Consider the following 19,467-nt stretch of genomic DNA (forward strand, 5'->3'; position numbering starts at 1 on the left):
CAGCTACAAGAAATTGACCGTAAATCATTCATCGGAGTCTCATCTCCCAAAGCTCGAACTCGTGATAAATACAAAATTAGGGTTTTGTAAAAAAAAATCAAGAAAATCAAGAAAAAATTGATCTTTTTTGGTTTTAGGGGTTCGAATTGCGAAAACATGACTCGGGTGTTTGTTCAAAGAGGGAGTGGATCTTCATCGTCATCATCGTCTGGTAATAATAGTAATGCGAATAGGAGTGCACATGTTGCAGGAGATGATGTTGTTGTGGTTCAAGAACAGGTTGTTTGTGAAGATCTTCCGGTTGATAATATCGAAACCGTCGATAAGAGCGATAAAATCGATAAAAGTGAGAAAACGGATAAAAGTGATGAACTTGATGTGAGTGTTGGTGAGAAGGTTGAGAATGAGGTGGTGGAAAAGACGGGTGCTTTGAGGGTTATTGAGGAGGAAGAGGAGAAGGATGGATTGGAAAAGGATGAGTATCGGGGTTCGGATGTTGGTGGGAGTGTGTATCCGCCGCCACCGCCGGCTCCGCCGCCGAAACCGTCGTCGACGAGTTTGAATTCCAGGAGGTTTGGGAATTCGTCTAGACGGGCCACTGCGTGGCCGGTTGTTTCTACGGTGGAGGGGCGGTCTTCATCGCCGAGGTCGCATTGTGAGAATGATGGGTATAATAGTGCTGATGAGCAGAACCCTTGTTATGGATCGTCTTACGGTGATGCTGTGAGTTGTAGTGATTTTAGTGCACCATTGAATTGTTACTTTCGTGACATTTAGTTAAATAAATGTTTTTTTTTTAGGAAAGGGAACGTCAATTTGAGCTTGATATTAGACGCACGAAAGGTTATGAAGTTAAACGAATGCTGGAAGATGGAAATTGTTTGTTTCGTGCTGTTGCAGATCAGGTTTACGGGGATTCTGAAGCATATGATTTGGCTAGACAAATGTGCATAGATTACATGGTATGTTAGCTTCTTCTATGCATCTTTTTGTTGAAATATAAACATGTTAAAGCAACCCAAAATGAGCTACAACTATCTTAAAATTGAATTTGATATATCCAACACCTGACATAGGGGTGTAAGGTGTTTGGATTTTTGTATTGAAACGCATAGTTACTTATTATCTGATTATTGTAATTACGGGTCGTATTAATTATTTAGAGGCCAATGATTGGTTTTTGGATAATTGGTGTCATACTAGCTGCAGTAAGACTAGACGTAACGGAGAATTTTGGGAGCTAACATTGCTTATGTGGCTGCCAAGTTTTTGTTAAACACCACAACACTTTCTTTTTCTTCACCATCATCAATGTACGCCAAGGCCTTAACGGGCTTTATTTGGTGATGACATTAATAACATTTAATATATGACCGTTGGGGGAGATTTTCCACACCCCTTCAATGGCTCATTTATTTTAAAAAGGATTTTATCTATGTACATCGATACCGATTTTTCTTTTCTTGAAAAAGACTTATCTCATTTACTACCCAAAGAGCATGTTATATTCGAGCGAAAGGAAGAACGAAACACGTGCTAAATATCGTGTCAACAAGTTTTTATATAAAAAGGTGTTCCAGTATCTTTTCTTATTTCAAGTTGCCTTTGTTTATTATTTTTCTTTTTCAAGTATCGTTTTTTTCCTATGTGCTTGTAACTTTTATTTTTTCAAAATGTCATCGTATATTATGTGTAGTTTTATTATTTAATTATTATGTTTATTGAATAATGAAATATCAAGTAAATAAAAAAATGATTTTGAGTAATAATTGCAATTAGTTAAAGCCACTACACTTGATTTAAAAGGGGCTTTATTTTCGTCTACATGACGCCTAAGTCGCATTTTAACTAAACAATTAGCTGAAACCACTGCACAGTACACGTAGCCTAAGAATGACAATGTAACAGCGAGATAAAATTACTATATTCCCAAAATTGCTGTTTTTGTTCGTTATATCCGCTTTTAAGTAATCAGAAACTTTCACCTGAACATTTGTGACATATTTACATGAGTTTATTATTTTTTCACTAACTCTAAAATTTCTTGAGTTCATATATATCAAATAACGTTATCTGTATTCTGTAAAGTAGTGTTAGTGTCGAAATAACTTACTAAGTCGTCGTTCATCCAGGAACGGGAGAGAGACCACTTTTCTCAGTTTATAACCGAAGGTTTCACTTTTTATTGCAAGAGGAAAAGAAGGGATAAAGTATGTAAATTTGCAAAATTACCGAATTTTACAATATAACACTAGATAGTTATAGACTTATAGTTATATCATTTATGAGTGCAGGTTTATGGGAACAATGTTGAGATTCAAGCATTATCTGAAATGTACAACCGGCCTATTCATATATATTCTTATAGCACCGGTATATATATTATCAGTTCATCATGTTATATTGTTTTCTTAAGTATTTTGACTTTTTTGACCTTTTGCTATTTGACTTTCAAAACTTTGTTAATAACAGAGCCGATTAACATATTCCATGGGAGCTATAATACGGACACACCTCCGATCAGGTTAAGTTATCATCATGGCAACCACTACAATTCTCTTGTTGACCCGCGTAGGTTGACCATTGGCGCTGGGCTCGGTTTTAGCTCCCTACAAGGGGTATGCTCACTTCACTGACAGTTAATTAAAGAATATAACTTTTTTGTATCTTACTTTTTATTTTTATTTTTTTAGGCAAACGTTGATAAAGATCAAGTAAAGGCGGTAATTAAAGCTCAACAAGATCAACAGATTGATAATGTAACGATTCTTTTACGTGATTTATTACTGCTAGGGGTGGCAAATGTGACCCATTGGGTTGTAATAAAATGTATATAATGGGTCAGAATGGGTCAAGCTAAAAAAAGAAAAGGATTGAAACGGGCCAAAATGGGTTGACATTTCTTGAGGGGGTTTTTTTTTTCAATGGAACGAGAAAAAACTGGTCAACCTTTTTTACTTTTTGATTTTTTAATTATTTTTTTTGAATTTTTTAATGAGGGGTTTCTAAAATCTCAACCCATTTCAACCCCTCATTAAAAAATTCAAAAAAAAAATTAAAAAATCGTTACTCGAAATATAAATCAAAAACTAAAAAAGTAAAAAAACTAAAAAGTTTCCTCCGTTTTTCTCGTTCCAATTTACTGCGTATTAATCTTAACGGTCTTCATGATCAGATCATGTTCTAATTAGCTGATTAAAAACAGGCTCTTTTAGCGGAGGCCCGGTTTTGCTCTGATGTGGAGTTAACTGAGAAAGAAATTGAGCGTATGGTGATGGAAGCTTCACGGGCTCAATATATGGCGAATGATAAGTTTAAACAGCAACTGGGTCTAAGGGAATCTTCGTCATCTGATGCTGAGCCATCATCTTCTGGAGGCAGTATGTATCTTTTCTTTTCCCTCGTTTAAAATGGATTCTTGTGTTGTCATGGTTTTAGAGGTTGCAAAACGGGCGGGTCTGGTAATGGGTTCATGTCAAAATGAATGACTTTTTTTGCGTGGGTTGAAGGTTGGCCCGTTCGCTTTCTTGTCCGACATTTTAAACTTTTTTCTTGAGTAAAATGTTTTAAGAAAACTTAAAAAGGTTGTAGATGATGACAGTATGTTGGTCATTTTTCAATACATTTTGGACTGCTTTCTTGACCCAAATATTTCAAGAAAAACTTAAAAACGTTGAACAATGATGAAGGTATTTTGGTCATTTTTTAATACATTTTTGGACCACTTTCTCAACCCGAAAATTTCAAGAAAAACTTAAATAAGCTGAAAAATGATGAAGGTATTTTGGTCATTTTTCAATACATTTTTGGACCAGTTTCTTGACCCGACATTTCAAGAAAAACTTAAAAAGGTTGAAAATGATGAGGGTATTTTGGTAATTTTTCAAATACATTTTGGACCGCTTTTTGACCCAAACGTTGACAAATGATGAAGGCATTTTGGTCATTTTTAATACATTTTTGGATCAGTTTCTCGACCCGAACATTTCAAGAAAAACTTAAAATGGTTGAAAATGATGAGGGTATTTTGGTCATTTTCCAATACATTTTTGACCACCTTCTTGGCCCGATTATTTCAAGAAAAACTTAGGTTGAAGATGATGAGCGCATCCTGGTTTCCATTTTCACTACATTTTTTACCCGAATCACTTTCTTGTCCAACATTTAAAATCTTTTTAACTTAAAGCTGAAGGTGATGAGGGCATTTTTGTCATTTTGCCAATACATTTTGGGCTAAAAGGGTGCAACTGAAAATGTTCTAAGGACAGAAAATAAGTTTTAACTTCAAAAACAAGAATCATTTTCAAAACTTTTTTATTAATAAAATAAATTTGCCAGGGCCATCAGGAAGTGAGATCACGGGCGGTTCAGAAGGGTCGGTTTTATGCAGCAGTATGCAAATGGTGCTGTCAATGGGGTTCAGTTATGTGCAGGCAATGGAAGCTTACAGCATATTTGGAGACGATGTCGATTCAATGGTTTGTTACCTTCTTGAAACCAGCAGCAGGCGCAAAGGCAAGGCTACCGAATAAGACAACGCTTACATGTTCGTGTAATAACAAACAGCAGTCAGCAGTATTATTATTACTATTATCATCATTATGTTTATAGGGACTTTTAGTGGTGTTAACAAATAATATGAGTTCTGCAAAGTTGTTGAAATAATGCCTTTGTGTGGGTTGGTTGAATCTTGGAATATTGTTTTTTTTTGTTTTTTGTTTTTTTGTGTGTGTATGTTCTGTCTAATCTTAGGTGGGTTTTTTTTTCGCTTAAAAAGTCTGTAAGGGGCTTACGTCTGTGGGCGTGCAAACATAAGCTTCTGAAGACTGTTTTTAAAAAGAATAGATTTGAAAAATGCTTTTATGGTCTTAAAAAATAAGCTATTGTTCAACTTCTTCACATTTCTTAACATCCTACACACACCCAATATCCAACACCACCACCACCCAACGTGCGCCACAACCACCACCGTCTGCCACCACCTTCCACCGTCAGCCACAACCACCGTCCACTACCACCACCCATTGTCCACCACCACCCACCGTCCGCCACCACCACCACGCACCACCGTCTGCCATTTGCCACCACCTTTCATCACCACCACCACCTATCGTCAGCCAACACCATCGTCCACCACCCACCACCACCACCGTCCATCACCACCACCACCCACCATCGGCCACAACCACGTCCACTGCCACCACGACCACCGTCCACCACCATCGTCCACCACCCACCACCACCACCGTCCATCACCACCACCACCCACCATCGGCCACAACCACGTCCACTACCACCACGACCACCCTCCACCACCCACCACCATCGTCCACCACCCACCACCACCACCCACCGTCCACCATTATCGTTCATTGCCTACACAATCGTCGTCACCAATCGTCCACCACCACCCCCTTCCACAGTTCGTACACCACCACCAATTATTTTAGCAGTCTACAAACGATAAATGACTTCTATCTACTGTGATATATATGATATATAACTAATTTTCAGCTTATGCAAACGATATCCAGTTTATAAAACAAACAGTATTATATTTTCAAATTACAGACATTCATACCACATCTTCAGTTGCAGACATGAAATCAGATTGCAAACAGTTTTTGTCTTAAAAAACCAACAATACCTTAGTAAGTGTTGCAAAAATCCTGACCAAGCGCCAAGATTAATCGCTAGGCCCCATATATCATTTTTAATGGAATCTATTGTAATACTAGTTTTAGAGCCCGTGTCACACACGGGATAATTAAAATTATAAAATTATAAGTAAAACAAATAATTACATAGCGTATATGAAAAAAAATGTATTACATATATGCTTGTATCTAGACAATATGTACATAAATTGATTTTATTTATATCACAAAATTCTTTTTTTAAATTAACTTAATAAAAAAATGCTCGTGCAAAAACGTATCCGAGAATATTTCTTTCTATTAAAAAATTTATTCTCGGTGCCATATATGTATAATTGAAAGACTTTTGGTTATGAACCAACTTCGGAAATAAAGTTTCTCATACGATAGTAGTTCTAACCACCAGTTTAAATACAAAAGGAGCGATGCATTTATTGATATATTTATCAATTTACCACTCATTAAAGGAAAGTAGAACATTAAATTGTAATAATGGATGTTCTTCAAGAGCTATGCTTTTCTGAGCTACACCATGAAAAAGATTCTGATAAGTTTCAGAGGACTTCTTGACTTTGTCATACTGACAACATAAAAAATAACATGTTAACCAATCCAATTTTGTGAATATTTTGTTTCATTTAAGCATAGTTTTCCATGACATGTTTCCCATACAACGTTCTGATCACCATTGAAGGAAAAATTAATGTTAACATAAATATTTCAAAATTGATAAAAGTTAGAAGCATTAATAGGCATGGGGGTGGTATGTCATAGTGTTCACAGTCTTTTCTTATATTTTAATAGTTGAGAGAAAAATAGTCAGTTTATCAAATCCCGAACCTTTTGATTATTTTAAAAAATGCCCCTTAAAAATAAATTTGAAACCAGAATCATGTTTAAAATTCTAACTTTCATACTTTTTACATTTCAAAGTCAACACTTTGAACCCATAAAAAATTTGACGATAAATCTATTTTGCATTTTCAAACTTTTAAAAATACTCAAAATTTTAATTTTTGACCCGTAACAAATTTTGACCTAAATGTAGTTAACTTGTACCCAATAATCTATTTACCAACTTTTGACGCATAATATCAAATTTAAGTTCCATAAAAACCCGAAACAATTTTCATTTAAGAAACATGATTTATTGTTTATTTTTGAATTTCACCAAGTATTTTGAAATATGTAGTAAAATAATATGTTAATATTTATATTTATAAAAATATATGGATATTATATAAATATAGTGTAAAAGTAAAGTGAATAATTATTGATTTATTACATATACTAGGGTAAATTAGTTTTGGACAAGGGTTCACATTTATTTTACTTTATTAGAATAGGTAGATTTGGTGAGCACCAAACTTTTAACTAACTTTTAAATTCATGGTCGTTGGTTCATCACACATATATGATATAATATAATATAACCATGATGTCAATAAATATTTCTTTATTGAAATTGTTTCCATAAAATTGCCTCTCTTTGGAAGAGATTTCTAAGTACCCCGAAAAACCGATATGGGGTTGGTTAAGGTGGCGGTTGGAGACGGCGTGTTGACGTTTTTGTGGGTGTTTTGTGCTTCGTGTCTTGGCGCTGCTACTTCCGTCATTGCTAAAGCTATCGGTGTCCAAGGGATGGCGTCGCTTTTCATCACAATGTCGCTTGTGTTCATACTCTTGTTCGTGTTTGGTTTCGTTGGGGCGGTGTAAGGTGGCGCTAGTTTTAACCCGACTTGTACTGCTGCGTTTTATGCCGTTGGTGTAGGTGGTGATTCGCTTGTTTCCGCTGCTGTTCGGTTTCCTGCTCAGGTGATTAGTCGTATGGTTTTGACTTTTGCGGTCAATCAGATCAAGGTTGACTTCTAAGGTCAACGCATATATATTGAGTCAAGAGTAAACTGCGAGATTATTCGTTTGAAACTGACACCGAACTGGTGAAACCGACTAAAACCAAACCGAATTGCAAATTTGGTTTTAAATCAAAGAGTGAACTGCGGTTTTCGTTCATGTGGTTTGTTTAAATATGTGGTTTTAGTCAAATAGTTTCAAATTTGCGATTTTCGTCCACGTGGTTTCATTTAACTTGCAATTAAACCCGAATTCACTAATCCCGTTAAGTCTGGTTGTTAAACCTATCAACTTGTCATTTACGCGAGCGGCAGTTTTGTCCTTTCCTCCCCCCCCCCCCCCCCAAAAACACACCCCAGCTCCTCACGTGAGGGGGCTTGCGAATTAGAACTGAAGTTTATTTGGGGAGAAAAATGACAAAACTGCCCGTCACGTGAAGGACACGCTGATGGGTTTAACGACCAGACATAACAAGATTAGTGAATTCGGGTTTAATTGCAAGTGAAATGAAACCACATGAACGAACATTAGAAATTTGAAACTATTAGACTAAAGTCGTAGATTTGGACAAACCATAGGGATGAAAACTGAAGTTTACTCTAAATCAAAACTAAATTGGTAATCTGATTTTCGGCTTCCCCAATTCTAAATTTGGTTTAAACCGAGTAACCCAAATAACCGAATAACAAATTATAGTCCTTTGATTTTTGTAATTTAGCTTTTTCTTTACTGTATAAATGTTACATACCTACACTCCACATGGATTGAGCCATTGAAATTCTATTTATAACTTAACAAATATTGGTAAAAACATTAAAAAAAAAAGTTTATATATTTTTTTATTCAGTTTATTCAGCAGAAGAAACTAAAAAACTGATCGGAACTCAAATTCAGTTTTCGGTTCGGTTTGAACCTTAATGGATTTGGTTTGGTTTAGTTTATTTGTTAGAATCATATAAAATCCTAAACCAAATAACCTGAAAACCGAACCGATGAATGTCTTGCCTCATATATCACAAATACATTTCACTCGGGTACCGAAAATAAACCTCTTGGCTCCTCATGCACAAGCAAACAATATTGGTTGATACAAAAGTCGTACGTTACACAAACAAAGATGATCCCAACCATACTCGTTTTCTTGACAGGCAGCTGGCGCAGTTGGGGGTGCATTTGCGGTTCTCGAACTCATGCCATCGAAATACAAACACACACTAGGAGGACCTTCTTTAAAAGTAGATATGAATACAGGAGCACTTGCTGAAAGCATTTTGACTTTCACAAGTACCATGTGTGTCCTCTACATTATCCTAAGGGGACCTAAAAGCATTATTATGAAAAACTGGTTGCTTTCGATGTCGATGATGACACTAGTGTTTTTCGGCCGAGGTTATACGGGTCCTTCAATGAATCCCGCCAATGTAAGTTTTACGGATTTGTTAGAATGACGCAAACCTACCATGTAAAAGATGTGTTAGTTGATTGTTAGAATTTTTTTATCTGCTTGTTGCTTACACAAATACGGGTCTATTGAACCCTTTATTAGAATTGGTTGGATTCTCTATTGTGACCCCGGTGGGCCCGATCAACAAGTTTTGGTTTTGCTACTGGCCCACCGCACAGAACCAATATCTAAGGATGTGTGAAGAGTATATTAGTCATTTTCATTACCAATTCTAATGATGCAAGCATGCTATGTAGAAAATGCACTTTTGAGTTGAAAAATATTTAACAAGGACAATATTCAACTAGAAAAGGGTAATTTTTACATTTGTTTGGTTTATTTGGGTAGTAAAGGGTATTTTAGTAATTTACATTGTCGATCTTGATTTTATAGGATTCATCTCTTTTATGTAGGCATTTGGATGGGCTTACGTGAACAACCGGCACAACACATGGGAGCAATTTTATGTTTACTGGATTTCTCCGTTTGTAGGGGCAATTTTGGCAGCATGGATTTTCCGTATCGTCTTTCCACCACCTTCAAAGGTGAAATCTGCTTGAAAAACAAGCCGTATTTAGGTTGACTGAAGAAACACTAATCGACCCCGGGCAGATTACGGATAATCTGGGGGTTAAATAGATGTTTCCCACGAGGGGTTAGATCTGGCGAAGATGGTTCTTCTGATAACCTGCAAAACAGACACCGTGAGCTCGTCACTGAGAATGGGGGGGTACCTCCTTGTGACCACCCTCCGGCGTGAGAATCAGACTAGATTGCTCTTGAATATAAGTGTATATTAAGAGAATGACTAGAGCAGATATCAGGTAATATATCAAGGTATGAGATATGAGATAAGATGATACCATTCCAAGGTGTTGGAGTATTTATAGCCGAAGGTAGGTTTCCAAGCAGGTACAGCCGGCTGAATAGTGTTCCTGTTCTGCTAACTGTGGGCTACGCACATGCCATGCTGGTGGTTGGTGGGTAGGCAGCGGCTGATAATGACCAGGCCGGCTGTGTACTATTCCTGTTCCACCAACTGCAGGCTATGCACGTCCTCCGACAGGTTGGTGAGTAGGCAGTGGCAAATAGTGACATACAGTACAAGAGCGTGCTGCTCGTCATACTGTTGTCAGTGAGCTGTCGTATCTTTGGTCAGATCTTTTGTCCATACCTCGTCAGGTACAGTACAAAAGATCCTCCAGTATCGTACGGACTGGCTCATTTGTGCAGGAGTGTTCCCGGCTTTGTGCGGGAGTGTTCCCGGCTTGCTCACTCCTTCTTCAGGTGACATTACTGAATTATTTAAGAGTTAAGTGCCTTGTGCGTGTAGCCTTTCTGCGCAGGTAGCCTTCCCTGATGGCTTGTATCCGCAGCTGCGGGAACAGGCGGAGTACTTCACCATTGGGAGGCTTTTCCTGCGGGAACAGCTTGCGTACTGCGCGTAAGGACGTCACGTCTCTGAGCATGGTGGGTCCTGCGGGCCCAGTTGGTTTCTGCGCAGACGTCCCTCTTCAAGGGGTTGCGAGTTTAGCCTTTGCGCAGACGTCCCTGTTTGAGGTGAGTCTTGCGGGTCCAACTGGGCTCTGCTGGGACCTACCTCTTCAAGTCCCCCCAGTCCAATGTTCTTCTCATGAATTGTTAATAAGTGAGGTGAACTTTTGGACTTAAGCAAAGGGTTTTGAAAAGGGTTATAGTTTTAAGGTTTTCCATGAGGATTCTTCCCGCGGAAGTCCTAATGTCACGTGCAGAAATTCCCGACTTTCCTGCTTGATCTTTGGGTATGATGCGGGTAGGTCTGTAACCTCCTCGCAAGTCAGGAGCGTTGAGTTCCACTTGTGTAGATTCTCCATGAGGTTTTGGTAGTTTTGAACATAGTGATCAATTATGTTTAAACAACCAATTCCATCTTGGAGCTTCAAACAATCTAGTTCTCGACGTTCCCGCTATGCGGGGATGTTATTCCCGTTTCCGCAAGCATGGCCCGGAAGATCCTTCTTGGTTTCAATTCCCTGCTGAGTGCTAGGTATGTGAAGGGTTTCGCCTTGACACTGTACCCGCACTCGTCTTATAGTTACTTTACTTCCAAGGTATTCCTGGCTTCAATTCCCTGCGGGTGCTTAGTATGTGAAGGGTTTTGCCTTGACACTATACTCGCACCCGTCTTATGGTTACTTGGTTGCCGAGGTATTCTTGGCTTCAATTCCCTGCAGGTGCTAAGTATGTGAAGGGTTTTGCCTTAACACTGTACTCGCACCTGTCTTATAGTTACTTGGTTGCCAAGGTAAGGGGTATATTCCCGCTTACTTTTGAATCTTTTTGAATCTTTGAAATTCGAAGAGTTGGTGAAAGGATAAGAACAGTCCAAACTGTTGAAACGTCGTCCGACGGTTTCTTCTGACAGTGTCAGGACGTGCAGGAAGTTATGGCGACGTGACAGTACATGGTCATTCCAGACGCTTTTTCAGGCGCGTGTTTCTTCTGACAATGCTGAAACCTCTGCTGGAATTCCTCTAATTCTGTCATCTTCTGATGAGGAATCCGCAGACGGTCCTTTCTTCACGCGGAAGAAGAAGGCTGCTGGCGGAAAGGGCAAGGCGAAGGTTGCCTCCACCGCCGATCAGGGGAACCGGTCAAACTCGGAGACCGAGAGCGAGGAGGCGGCGGGGAACCCAGGTGGTGTTGAGACCACTGCTCCGGAGGCTGAGACGACTGTCACCTCCGAGCAGCCCAGGACGACGACGGTGACCGGTATGAAGAGGCCGGCTCCATCGGGTTCGTCCCCGCCTGTTCGCACCTTTAGGCTCAAGAAAACCCGTAAGTATAATCTTCCTTTACTTTTACTGCATAACTTTCCACCATTATACTTATATCTTCTTTGTGCATGCGTGGATGCTACCGCATTCCAGGGTGGAGCGGGAGGGAGCAGTTCTGGACCCATGAAGGTAGGTTTGGTCAACCTACCTGAAGCGATGACCCAGGCGACTGCACCTGCTTCAGTTGGTTCAGTTGCTCACCCGGTTGAGCCAACTGTTCCAACTGTGACGACGTCCCCGCCGGCTGTCAGTGCCATATTCACTGATTCTTTCACTGAGCCGGCGGTGAGTATTTCTGTGGATTCTTCCACAGCCGCGGCCGCGGTTGTGAGTTCACCTCCGGTGAGTTCACCTCCGCTGGTTTCTACCACGGCGGCCTCCGCTATGCCTCCTCCGGCGCCGGCGACTACGGCCGGTCCTTCAGGTATGTCCGGTGTTGGGGCGTCAAGCCAATCTCTGCCTCCTTCCCATCTGCCTGACCTCTTGGATGGATATCCGTTAGGTTCGGGTGATGGGTTTGGCGGCTACAGGCCTGTTGTCGACCCTACAGGTGCGTAGGGTTATTTTGGCCTTTTTATTATTTTATTTTATATATGTTTTTTATATATCATCTTTTCCTAACTGCTTTTTGCTTTTGCAGTGTCGGATTCCAATGAAGTGTATGTTCCACGATGGAACATCCGCCGAGGAACAACCCTTCGGACGCCTGTAGAATGCGTCGAATGGGCGCGCCACGCCGCCCCCGCTGGTGCGCTGGGGGAAGCCATGTCCAGCTACCAGGAGGGTAGGCTGTCGAATGAACTGCGGATTCTCCTTGCCCGGATGCAGCCGCGCGTCGAGTTACTTTGTCGTGAAAACGACAAGTTAAAGACGGCGCATAGCCTGGAAGTGGCTCAGGCGCGGGCCATCCGGGAGGAGAACAAGAGGCTTGCCGCAGTGGCTGCGGAAAAGGAGAAGGCCTTCAAGGCCCTCGAGGTTGAAGTTCAGGCCCGGCTCGAGGCCCGTTCCAAGGCTGCCCAAGCTGTTAACGAACAGCTTCGGCTGGCTAAGGAAACTGCACGGAACGCAACTGAGAGGGCCACCAAGGCTGAAGCTGTTGCTGAGCCTCTACGCATTGAGAATGAGGAGCTTAAAGCCAAGCTAGAGAGGCTCCAGCAGGCTCATGATGCCTTGGCTATGGAAGACGCCAAGAAGCTCCAAGAGATCTTGGACCAGAGGGGCGTGCTTGACCACACTGAGCGGAAGCTAAAGGGCGTTGAAGAGGCTGCTGCTAAGGAAGTGTTGCTCGCCAACCTTAACAAAAGTGAAGCCGAACGCGCCCGTAACCAAGCTCAAGCTGCCCTCCAGGAGGCTCTGGTTGCCAAGGAATGGCTTCTTCGAGAAGCGTTGTCTCAGGTATGCGCAATTTCATGATATCTTTACGCTTCTTTGTACATAGAAAAGGTTTTGATACTTGTATTTTTTCTTGTAGGTTGTGCATCGGGTCTTCACGGACACGTCATACGACGATGCCATGAGCGCAGCCCTCAACGCTTCTCATGAGGATGGGGAAAAGGCTGGCTTCCTTCTTGGTCTAGGGTTCGTTGAGAAGGGCATCCCGCCTTCCAACTTCCCTTTATATGATGTGGATACTGAAGCTGTATATGACCAAGCAGTGAACCAGTATGCCGCTTTCCCGCATCCGGTGGTGGAGAAGGTGAACGAAGTTGCTGCTGCTGATGATGGGCTAACCATTCTTAAGACCTTCCTTGAACCGCCACAGCCAACTGATGGTGCGGGTACAAGTGGGTTTGGAGGGAGTGGTCCTGAAGCTTGAACCTTTAGATCCCTTCCCACTGTTAGGATAGGTTTACATTGTATAGATTTATATTCTTGTAGGCGGGTAGTTACCCGGCCATTCTTGTAATACTTGAATTATTATGGAATACAAATCTTTGTGCGGGTAGGACCGCTACTTTCAGTGGATGACTTGCTTAATAAACGTTATATGACATGCTTATGCATACTATAGTTTAATTTGGCACTTGTTTTGCCGCATAAACAATGTATGATTCGCTTGTGCATACTGTAGTTTAACTTAGCAATTTCTTAAGTACTTTGAATAAGTTAACCTATCAACGTGGCAGATAATAGGTTAAAGTTTTGCTTCCTCTTTCGTGATTGTGCGGGTAAGACCGTCACTTGCACTTAGTAGGATGGCTAAACTTTACCTATATCTGACATGCGTGGAGGTTTTCCTTATTTTTTCCTTGAAGATATTTTCTAAGTGTTCTGAATAAGTTAACCGTTCGACGCGCGGTTGTCGATAAGTTAAAGTTCAGTTTCCTCTATCATGATTGTGCGGGTAAAACCGTCACTTGCATTTAGTAGGATGACCAAACTTTACCTATGGCTGACCTGCGTGAAGGTTTTCCTTATCTTTTCCTTAGAAATTCTTATCGTTTTTTGTGTTTATGCGGGTTTTGCCGCCTTCCACATGCAACGACTTTCCACGTGATTATGCGGTGAATACCGGCATATCAGTGTGGAAAGTTGATAAGTATAAAGTAAGATCATCAGCGTCAATGTGATAAGGAGAATCATTTCCATTAGAAGTGGCTCTGGGCCTTTTCTTTTACAAGTTTGGAATTGATCTACATGCAAACTGTGTAATTGAGCTCCCTTCCATGTTCTTGGGAGTGTCATCGAGCCTTTCGAGCCGATATGCACTTGGTTCGGAATCTCGTTGTTTACGCAGTATGTAGTCTCCAACATTGAAGCTGCAGTTTTATTCGTGTTTTCCCCAACTGGGGTTCTACACGCATCAGCCTGCTCAGCGTTCGTTACGCCACGAGGTGCGCGAGCGTCCCATCTCTGACAAATGCTTCGACGATGTCCTTCAAGTCTGTGCATTCTTCAGTGTTGTGGCCTTTCGTCCTGTGAAAGTCACAGTATTTGCTCCGATCAGCATTGTGACGATGTCGGATTATTGGAGCCTTTGGCCATGGGAGCTTCTCAGTGGCGAATATCTCGGTGACGCTTTTGGTGAGTGGCGTCCATCTGGAGTTCTGGTTCGACTGTACGTTATCCCTTCCGCCTAACCGACGTTGGCAGTCGGATGAGGTGTCAAAGTTTACCCTTGACTGCCAAATGCCTAGCTTCCGCTTTTTGTTTAGTCGGGCGGTTAGGACGTTGTCTTCTCTTGTTTTCTGGGTGTAGAGGTTTGTGCTCTGGGGGAGATCTCTACCCAGTTGCTTCTCCGTTTCCGCAAAGCGTTTAGCTGCTGTCATGATGGCATCCCATGTGGACGGCATGCCATCTTTACCCGTTAAGGTGCGGATGAGCTCTGGGTCTTTCGCGCCTTGGATGAAAGCAGCGCGAACAAGATCTTCGCTAATAGTGCCCAGACTTAGCTTCTTTGAATTGAAGCGCGTGATGAAGTCTAGTAAAGACTCATCTTCCTCTCGGATGCAGTTGAGGATTGTCCATTGCTCTTCGGTATACTTTCTTTGTTGGCTGAAGTGTTGGCTGAAGTTCTGCTGGAAGTCTGCCCAATCGTAGATGTGGTGGACCGGTAGACGATCGAACCACGCTCTAGCTGCCCCAACAAGCGTCATTTGGAACATGTAACACCACGTAGGTTCCGTCCAATTACTGACGGTTGCCCCCGCTATGAATCTGTTCAAATGATCGTCTGGATCAGATATACCATCGTAAGTGCCGATGTTGGACATCTGTTTGGCACTTTTCGGGGCGATTTCTTCCGCAATGTCCCTTGCAAATTTGGACGTTCCCGCATTTGCAGCAGTTGGTCTAAATGTTTTGGAGAAGTCACGTGGGTTTCCACCCGCATTTTTTGGTTTGAAGGTTTCTCCAAAATGCCTTCTCGGTTGGGAGTCCGTTTCCTTACGCTTCCCTTTCGCCCTATGACGAGGGTTTGCGTCACTATCGGATTCCTCCGAATCATCGTCCAAGTACTCTCCGAATTCATCAGCCTGTTGGAGTGAACGTAAGCGTTCATCCAACTCAGCTTGGAATTCTTTTTGACGTGCTTCCGCCCACGCTTTAACTTCATCGAGTGTTTGGCGGGGGAGCCTCGTTCGTTGTCTCTCTAACTGGGTATCGGTGAATCCCAGTGAAAGGTTATTTACTGCACTTGCCCCAGCTCGGGTAACTGGGGTAGTGTTCGTAAAATTTACTGCACTTGCCCCGGCTTGGGTAACCGGGGTAGTGTTCGTAAAAACTGTGTAGTCGCCGGTATTCCCCCCAGTAGCTGGGGTTGTGGTTACCGGGGTTTCTTGGTCACTCGTTGGTTTTGGGACCGGAGTAACTTTAACCATCTTTCCAGGAGTTTTGAGAAAACTGAAAAGGATTAAGTTCTAGCTTTTATGCACGGATGGCGCCAATGAAGAGGTAGGTCCCAGCAGAGCCCAGTTGGACCCGCAAGACTCACCTCAAACAGGGACGTCTGCGCAAAGGCTAAACTCGCAACCCCTTGAAGAGGGACGTCTGCGCAGAAACCAACTGGGCCCGCAGGACTCACCATGCTCAGAGACGTGACGTCCTTACGCGCAGTACGCAAGCTGTTCCCGCAGGAAAAGCCTCCCAATGGTGAAGTACTCCGCCTGTTCCCGCAGCTGCGGATACAAGCCATCACGGAAGGCTACCTGCGCAGCAAGGCTACACGCACAAGGCACTTAACTCTTAAGTTCTGGACCCATGAAGGCACATTTACCCAGTTCTGGACCCATGAAGGTAGGTTTGGTCCCATGAAGGTAAACCTACCTTCATGGGACCAAACCTACCTACCTTCAGCAGGCACATTTGTTTGGTTTATTTGGGTAGTAAAGGGTATTTTAGTAATTTACATTGTCGATCTTGATTTTATAGGATTCATATCTTTTATGTAGGCATTTGGATGGGCATACGTGAACAACCGGCACAACACATGGGAGCAATTTTATGTTTACTGGATTTCTCCGTTTGTAGGGGCAATTTTGGCAGCATGGATTTTCCGTATCGTCTTTCCACCACCTTCAAAGGTGAAATCTGCTTGAAAAACAAGCCGTATTTAGGTTGACGAACACCAGAAAAGTATTTATGGCCTTTGTACCCTCGGCACCATATCAATGACACTATTGTTTTGCATCAAAAAGAACTAAGTCATTTTAATATCGTACAATCGTTTTATAAATGTTAGTGTATGATAAGTTATCATTTTTTTCATCGACCAAAAATTAAAAATTAAAAAGTAAATACCGAAAGACAGGCTAAAATTATTTTATAAAGGGAGACAGAAATAAGAAGAATGAGAAGGATTTGTAGAAAAAAAACCCTCAAAAATATAATGAAAAATTAATAAAACATCATGACTCAAAATTTAATAAAAAAAAAACGAAAAATGTAAAAATGCAAACATGCCACCGTCTTCCTCGTTCAAAAAAAAAACTCGAAAAAGAAATAATGTTGAGGAAAAATATCATTGTGTCTTTTTATTTATTAATGTGTCTTGTGCTTATTTTTGTCATTGACCATATCTTTTTTTCTTGGCATTATGTCTTTTTTTCTTGATATTGCATTATATTACTCAACATTGTGTTATATTTTGCGGCATATTGTGTCTTTTTTTATTTTATCATTGTGTTGTTTATTTATTTTCGGCATTGTGCCTTTTTGGCGTTTTTTTTTGTGGACGGGAATAACAGAAACATTTTGGTTTTTAATTTTTTCGGTTTTTTATTTATATTTTGAGTTACGATTTTTAAAGAGTTTTTTTTTTATCACAAATTTTTCTCAAACCTCTTATTTTTGTCTTTATTTGCATTTTAACTTTTCTCCAAAAAAATAATCTATATCTACATATTTAATAAAGTAAATAAGTTAAAGAGTGTTTTTTTTTGTTACAGTTCAGAAAAAAAAAAAGCTAAATGGTTTTAACACAAGTTGGCACGTGGTCAACATTTTGTCCCCAACGTGAGTTGTACCATAAATAACACTTGTGTGTCGGCTGCAACAAAATTTGTCCACGCGCACTTAATAATAATATAATACTAACGTTTAATATGACTTTGGTTATTCACGCACTCTTTGACTTATACACACCCATTTTCAAGTTGTTTTATATGATAGTATAACCCCTATACGATCGTATGTAGGGTGTGTAGATAACCAAAGGGTATATGAATAACATATCCCTATTTAATCTCGTTATTTTCTTATCATTTTACACAAAATAGAAATTATGACTTTAGGTCTAAGCATTAGTTGGTCTGATACCATTATCTTGATACTTAAACCGACACCAAACAAGTTTACCTGCATTGAAGTTGCATGTTTTCATATATTATACAAAAATAACAAATAATAAGAGTTGTTCGTGAATGTCCGGTAATGATTATACTTTTTGAAATTAATATGTAATCGTTCATGTTTGTTTGTTTATTAGAGTCGTTTATGTATGTCTGTCAATTAATGTTCATTAGTGTATGTTAGTGTTCGTTTGTCCATTAGTGTTCATTAATGTTTGTGAGTTCGCTTGTCCATTGGGGTCCGTTAGTGATCGTTTTTCCGTTTGCGTCTATTTACAATATTAACGAGCGGACACAAATGGACGCTGACAAACTCAATTCCCTTAATGGATGGATACAGACACAAATATGTGTTCGAGAACCGCCAGTTTGTCCGAAGAAGCTTAACGAACGAACACGGACAAGATCTCGTTCGGGTTCAGTTCGGTCCATTTACAGCCCTAACAACAAAGTAGAATATGAGTAGACTCTTTAATTGCAAGGCATAAACAAGCCAACTTAGCTTAAGCTTGGCTCATCCAAGCTTTTATGTTTAAACCCAAGCTCGCCTTGTGACTAAGTTACAAATTCAAGCTCAACTTATTTATTATTTATCAAGTATATAACTATTTTATTTATATAGATATATATAATATCTTCGTATATGTTATTATTACGCATAAAAATAACATATTATTTATTTATTTTTATCATACTTCTATCGCGAAGCTAAACAAGTTTGATATGTGAAGCCCCGGTTCAATTTGAATAATATTTAAGCTCATTTAAACTTTGCATCATTTCAAGTTTTTAGCAAACCAATCTCGAGTAGCTTATGTCTCAACTAATTTAAACCGGGGATGTGAATGGGTCAAATTTGGCCAAAATCATAACCATAACCGAGATGTAGGTTAATTGACTGATCGTTTATGACGGTTTCGGTTAATTTGTTTTGAAGGTCATAGCGAGTTGTTTACAGGCCGGTTAATCTTGAATTTATACCTAGCTAAAAATAGCTCAAAACAGTACAATTGCGCATTATTTCTGAAAATCCCAACTTGAAATTTATAACGAGTTACATAGTATCAGAAAATACATATAAACTATAATATTAAAAAAATAATACATATCCTCAGTTCGATTCATTTTAACGGGTATGGAAATCTCGTCAACCATAACCAACCCACTATCAAGGCATGTTTGGTATTGAGTTTGAAAAATGCTTATTAGTTTATTGGCTTTTCAAAAAGCCATTCTGAAAAGTCAAGACTTGAGGCTTTTGAAAACTGTTTTTAGCCATTTCAAAAAGCTAAGATAAAAAAGATTTTTGTGATTGCCAAACACATTTTAACTTATTGTCATTTTGAAAACACCAATAAGCCAATAAACATTTTTCAAACTCAATCCCAAACACGCTCTTATGAGTTTCA

General features: G+C 40.2%; 1 protein-coding gene and 1 pseudogene across 2 annotated transcripts; both read left to right on the forward strand.

Moving 5' to 3' along the window:
* Nucleotides 1-156: 156 nt before the first annotated feature.
* Nucleotides 157-4,579, forward strand: LOC143578992 (OVARIAN TUMOR DOMAIN-containing deubiquitinating enzyme 6-like). The gene is made up of 8 exons (XM_077062415.1): nt 157-723; nt 801-962; nt 2,133-2,210; nt 2,295-2,373; nt 2,473-2,618; nt 2,694-2,759; nt 3,206-3,380; nt 4,339-4,579. Exons 1-8 carry the CDS (start codon nt 157-159, stop codon nt 4,530-4,532), a joined length of 1,467 nt encoding a protein of 488 aa, XP_076918530.1. The 3' UTR covers nt 4,533-4,579.
* Nucleotides 4,580-7,173: 2,594 nt separating this feature from the next.
* LOC143578991 (aquaporin SIP1-1-like) lies at nt 7,174-16,807 on the forward strand (annotated as a pseudogene). The gene is made up of 3 exons (XR_013143375.1): nt 7,174-7,472; nt 8,660-8,932; nt 16,661-16,807. The product of XR_013143375.1 is annotated as an aquaporin SIP1-1-like (transcript).
* The last annotated feature ends 2,660 nt before the right edge of the window (nt 16,808-19,467 follow it).

The sequence above is a fragment of the Bidens hawaiensis genome, unplaced genomic scaffold, assembly GCF_021521415.1.
Source record: "Bidens hawaiensis isolate Kalapana, Puna unplaced genomic scaffold, B.hawaiensis_p1.1 tig00029507_1, whole genome shotgun sequence".
NCBI classification, from domain to species: Eukaryota; Viridiplantae; Streptophyta; class Magnoliopsida; order Asterales; family Asteraceae; genus Bidens; species Bidens hawaiensis.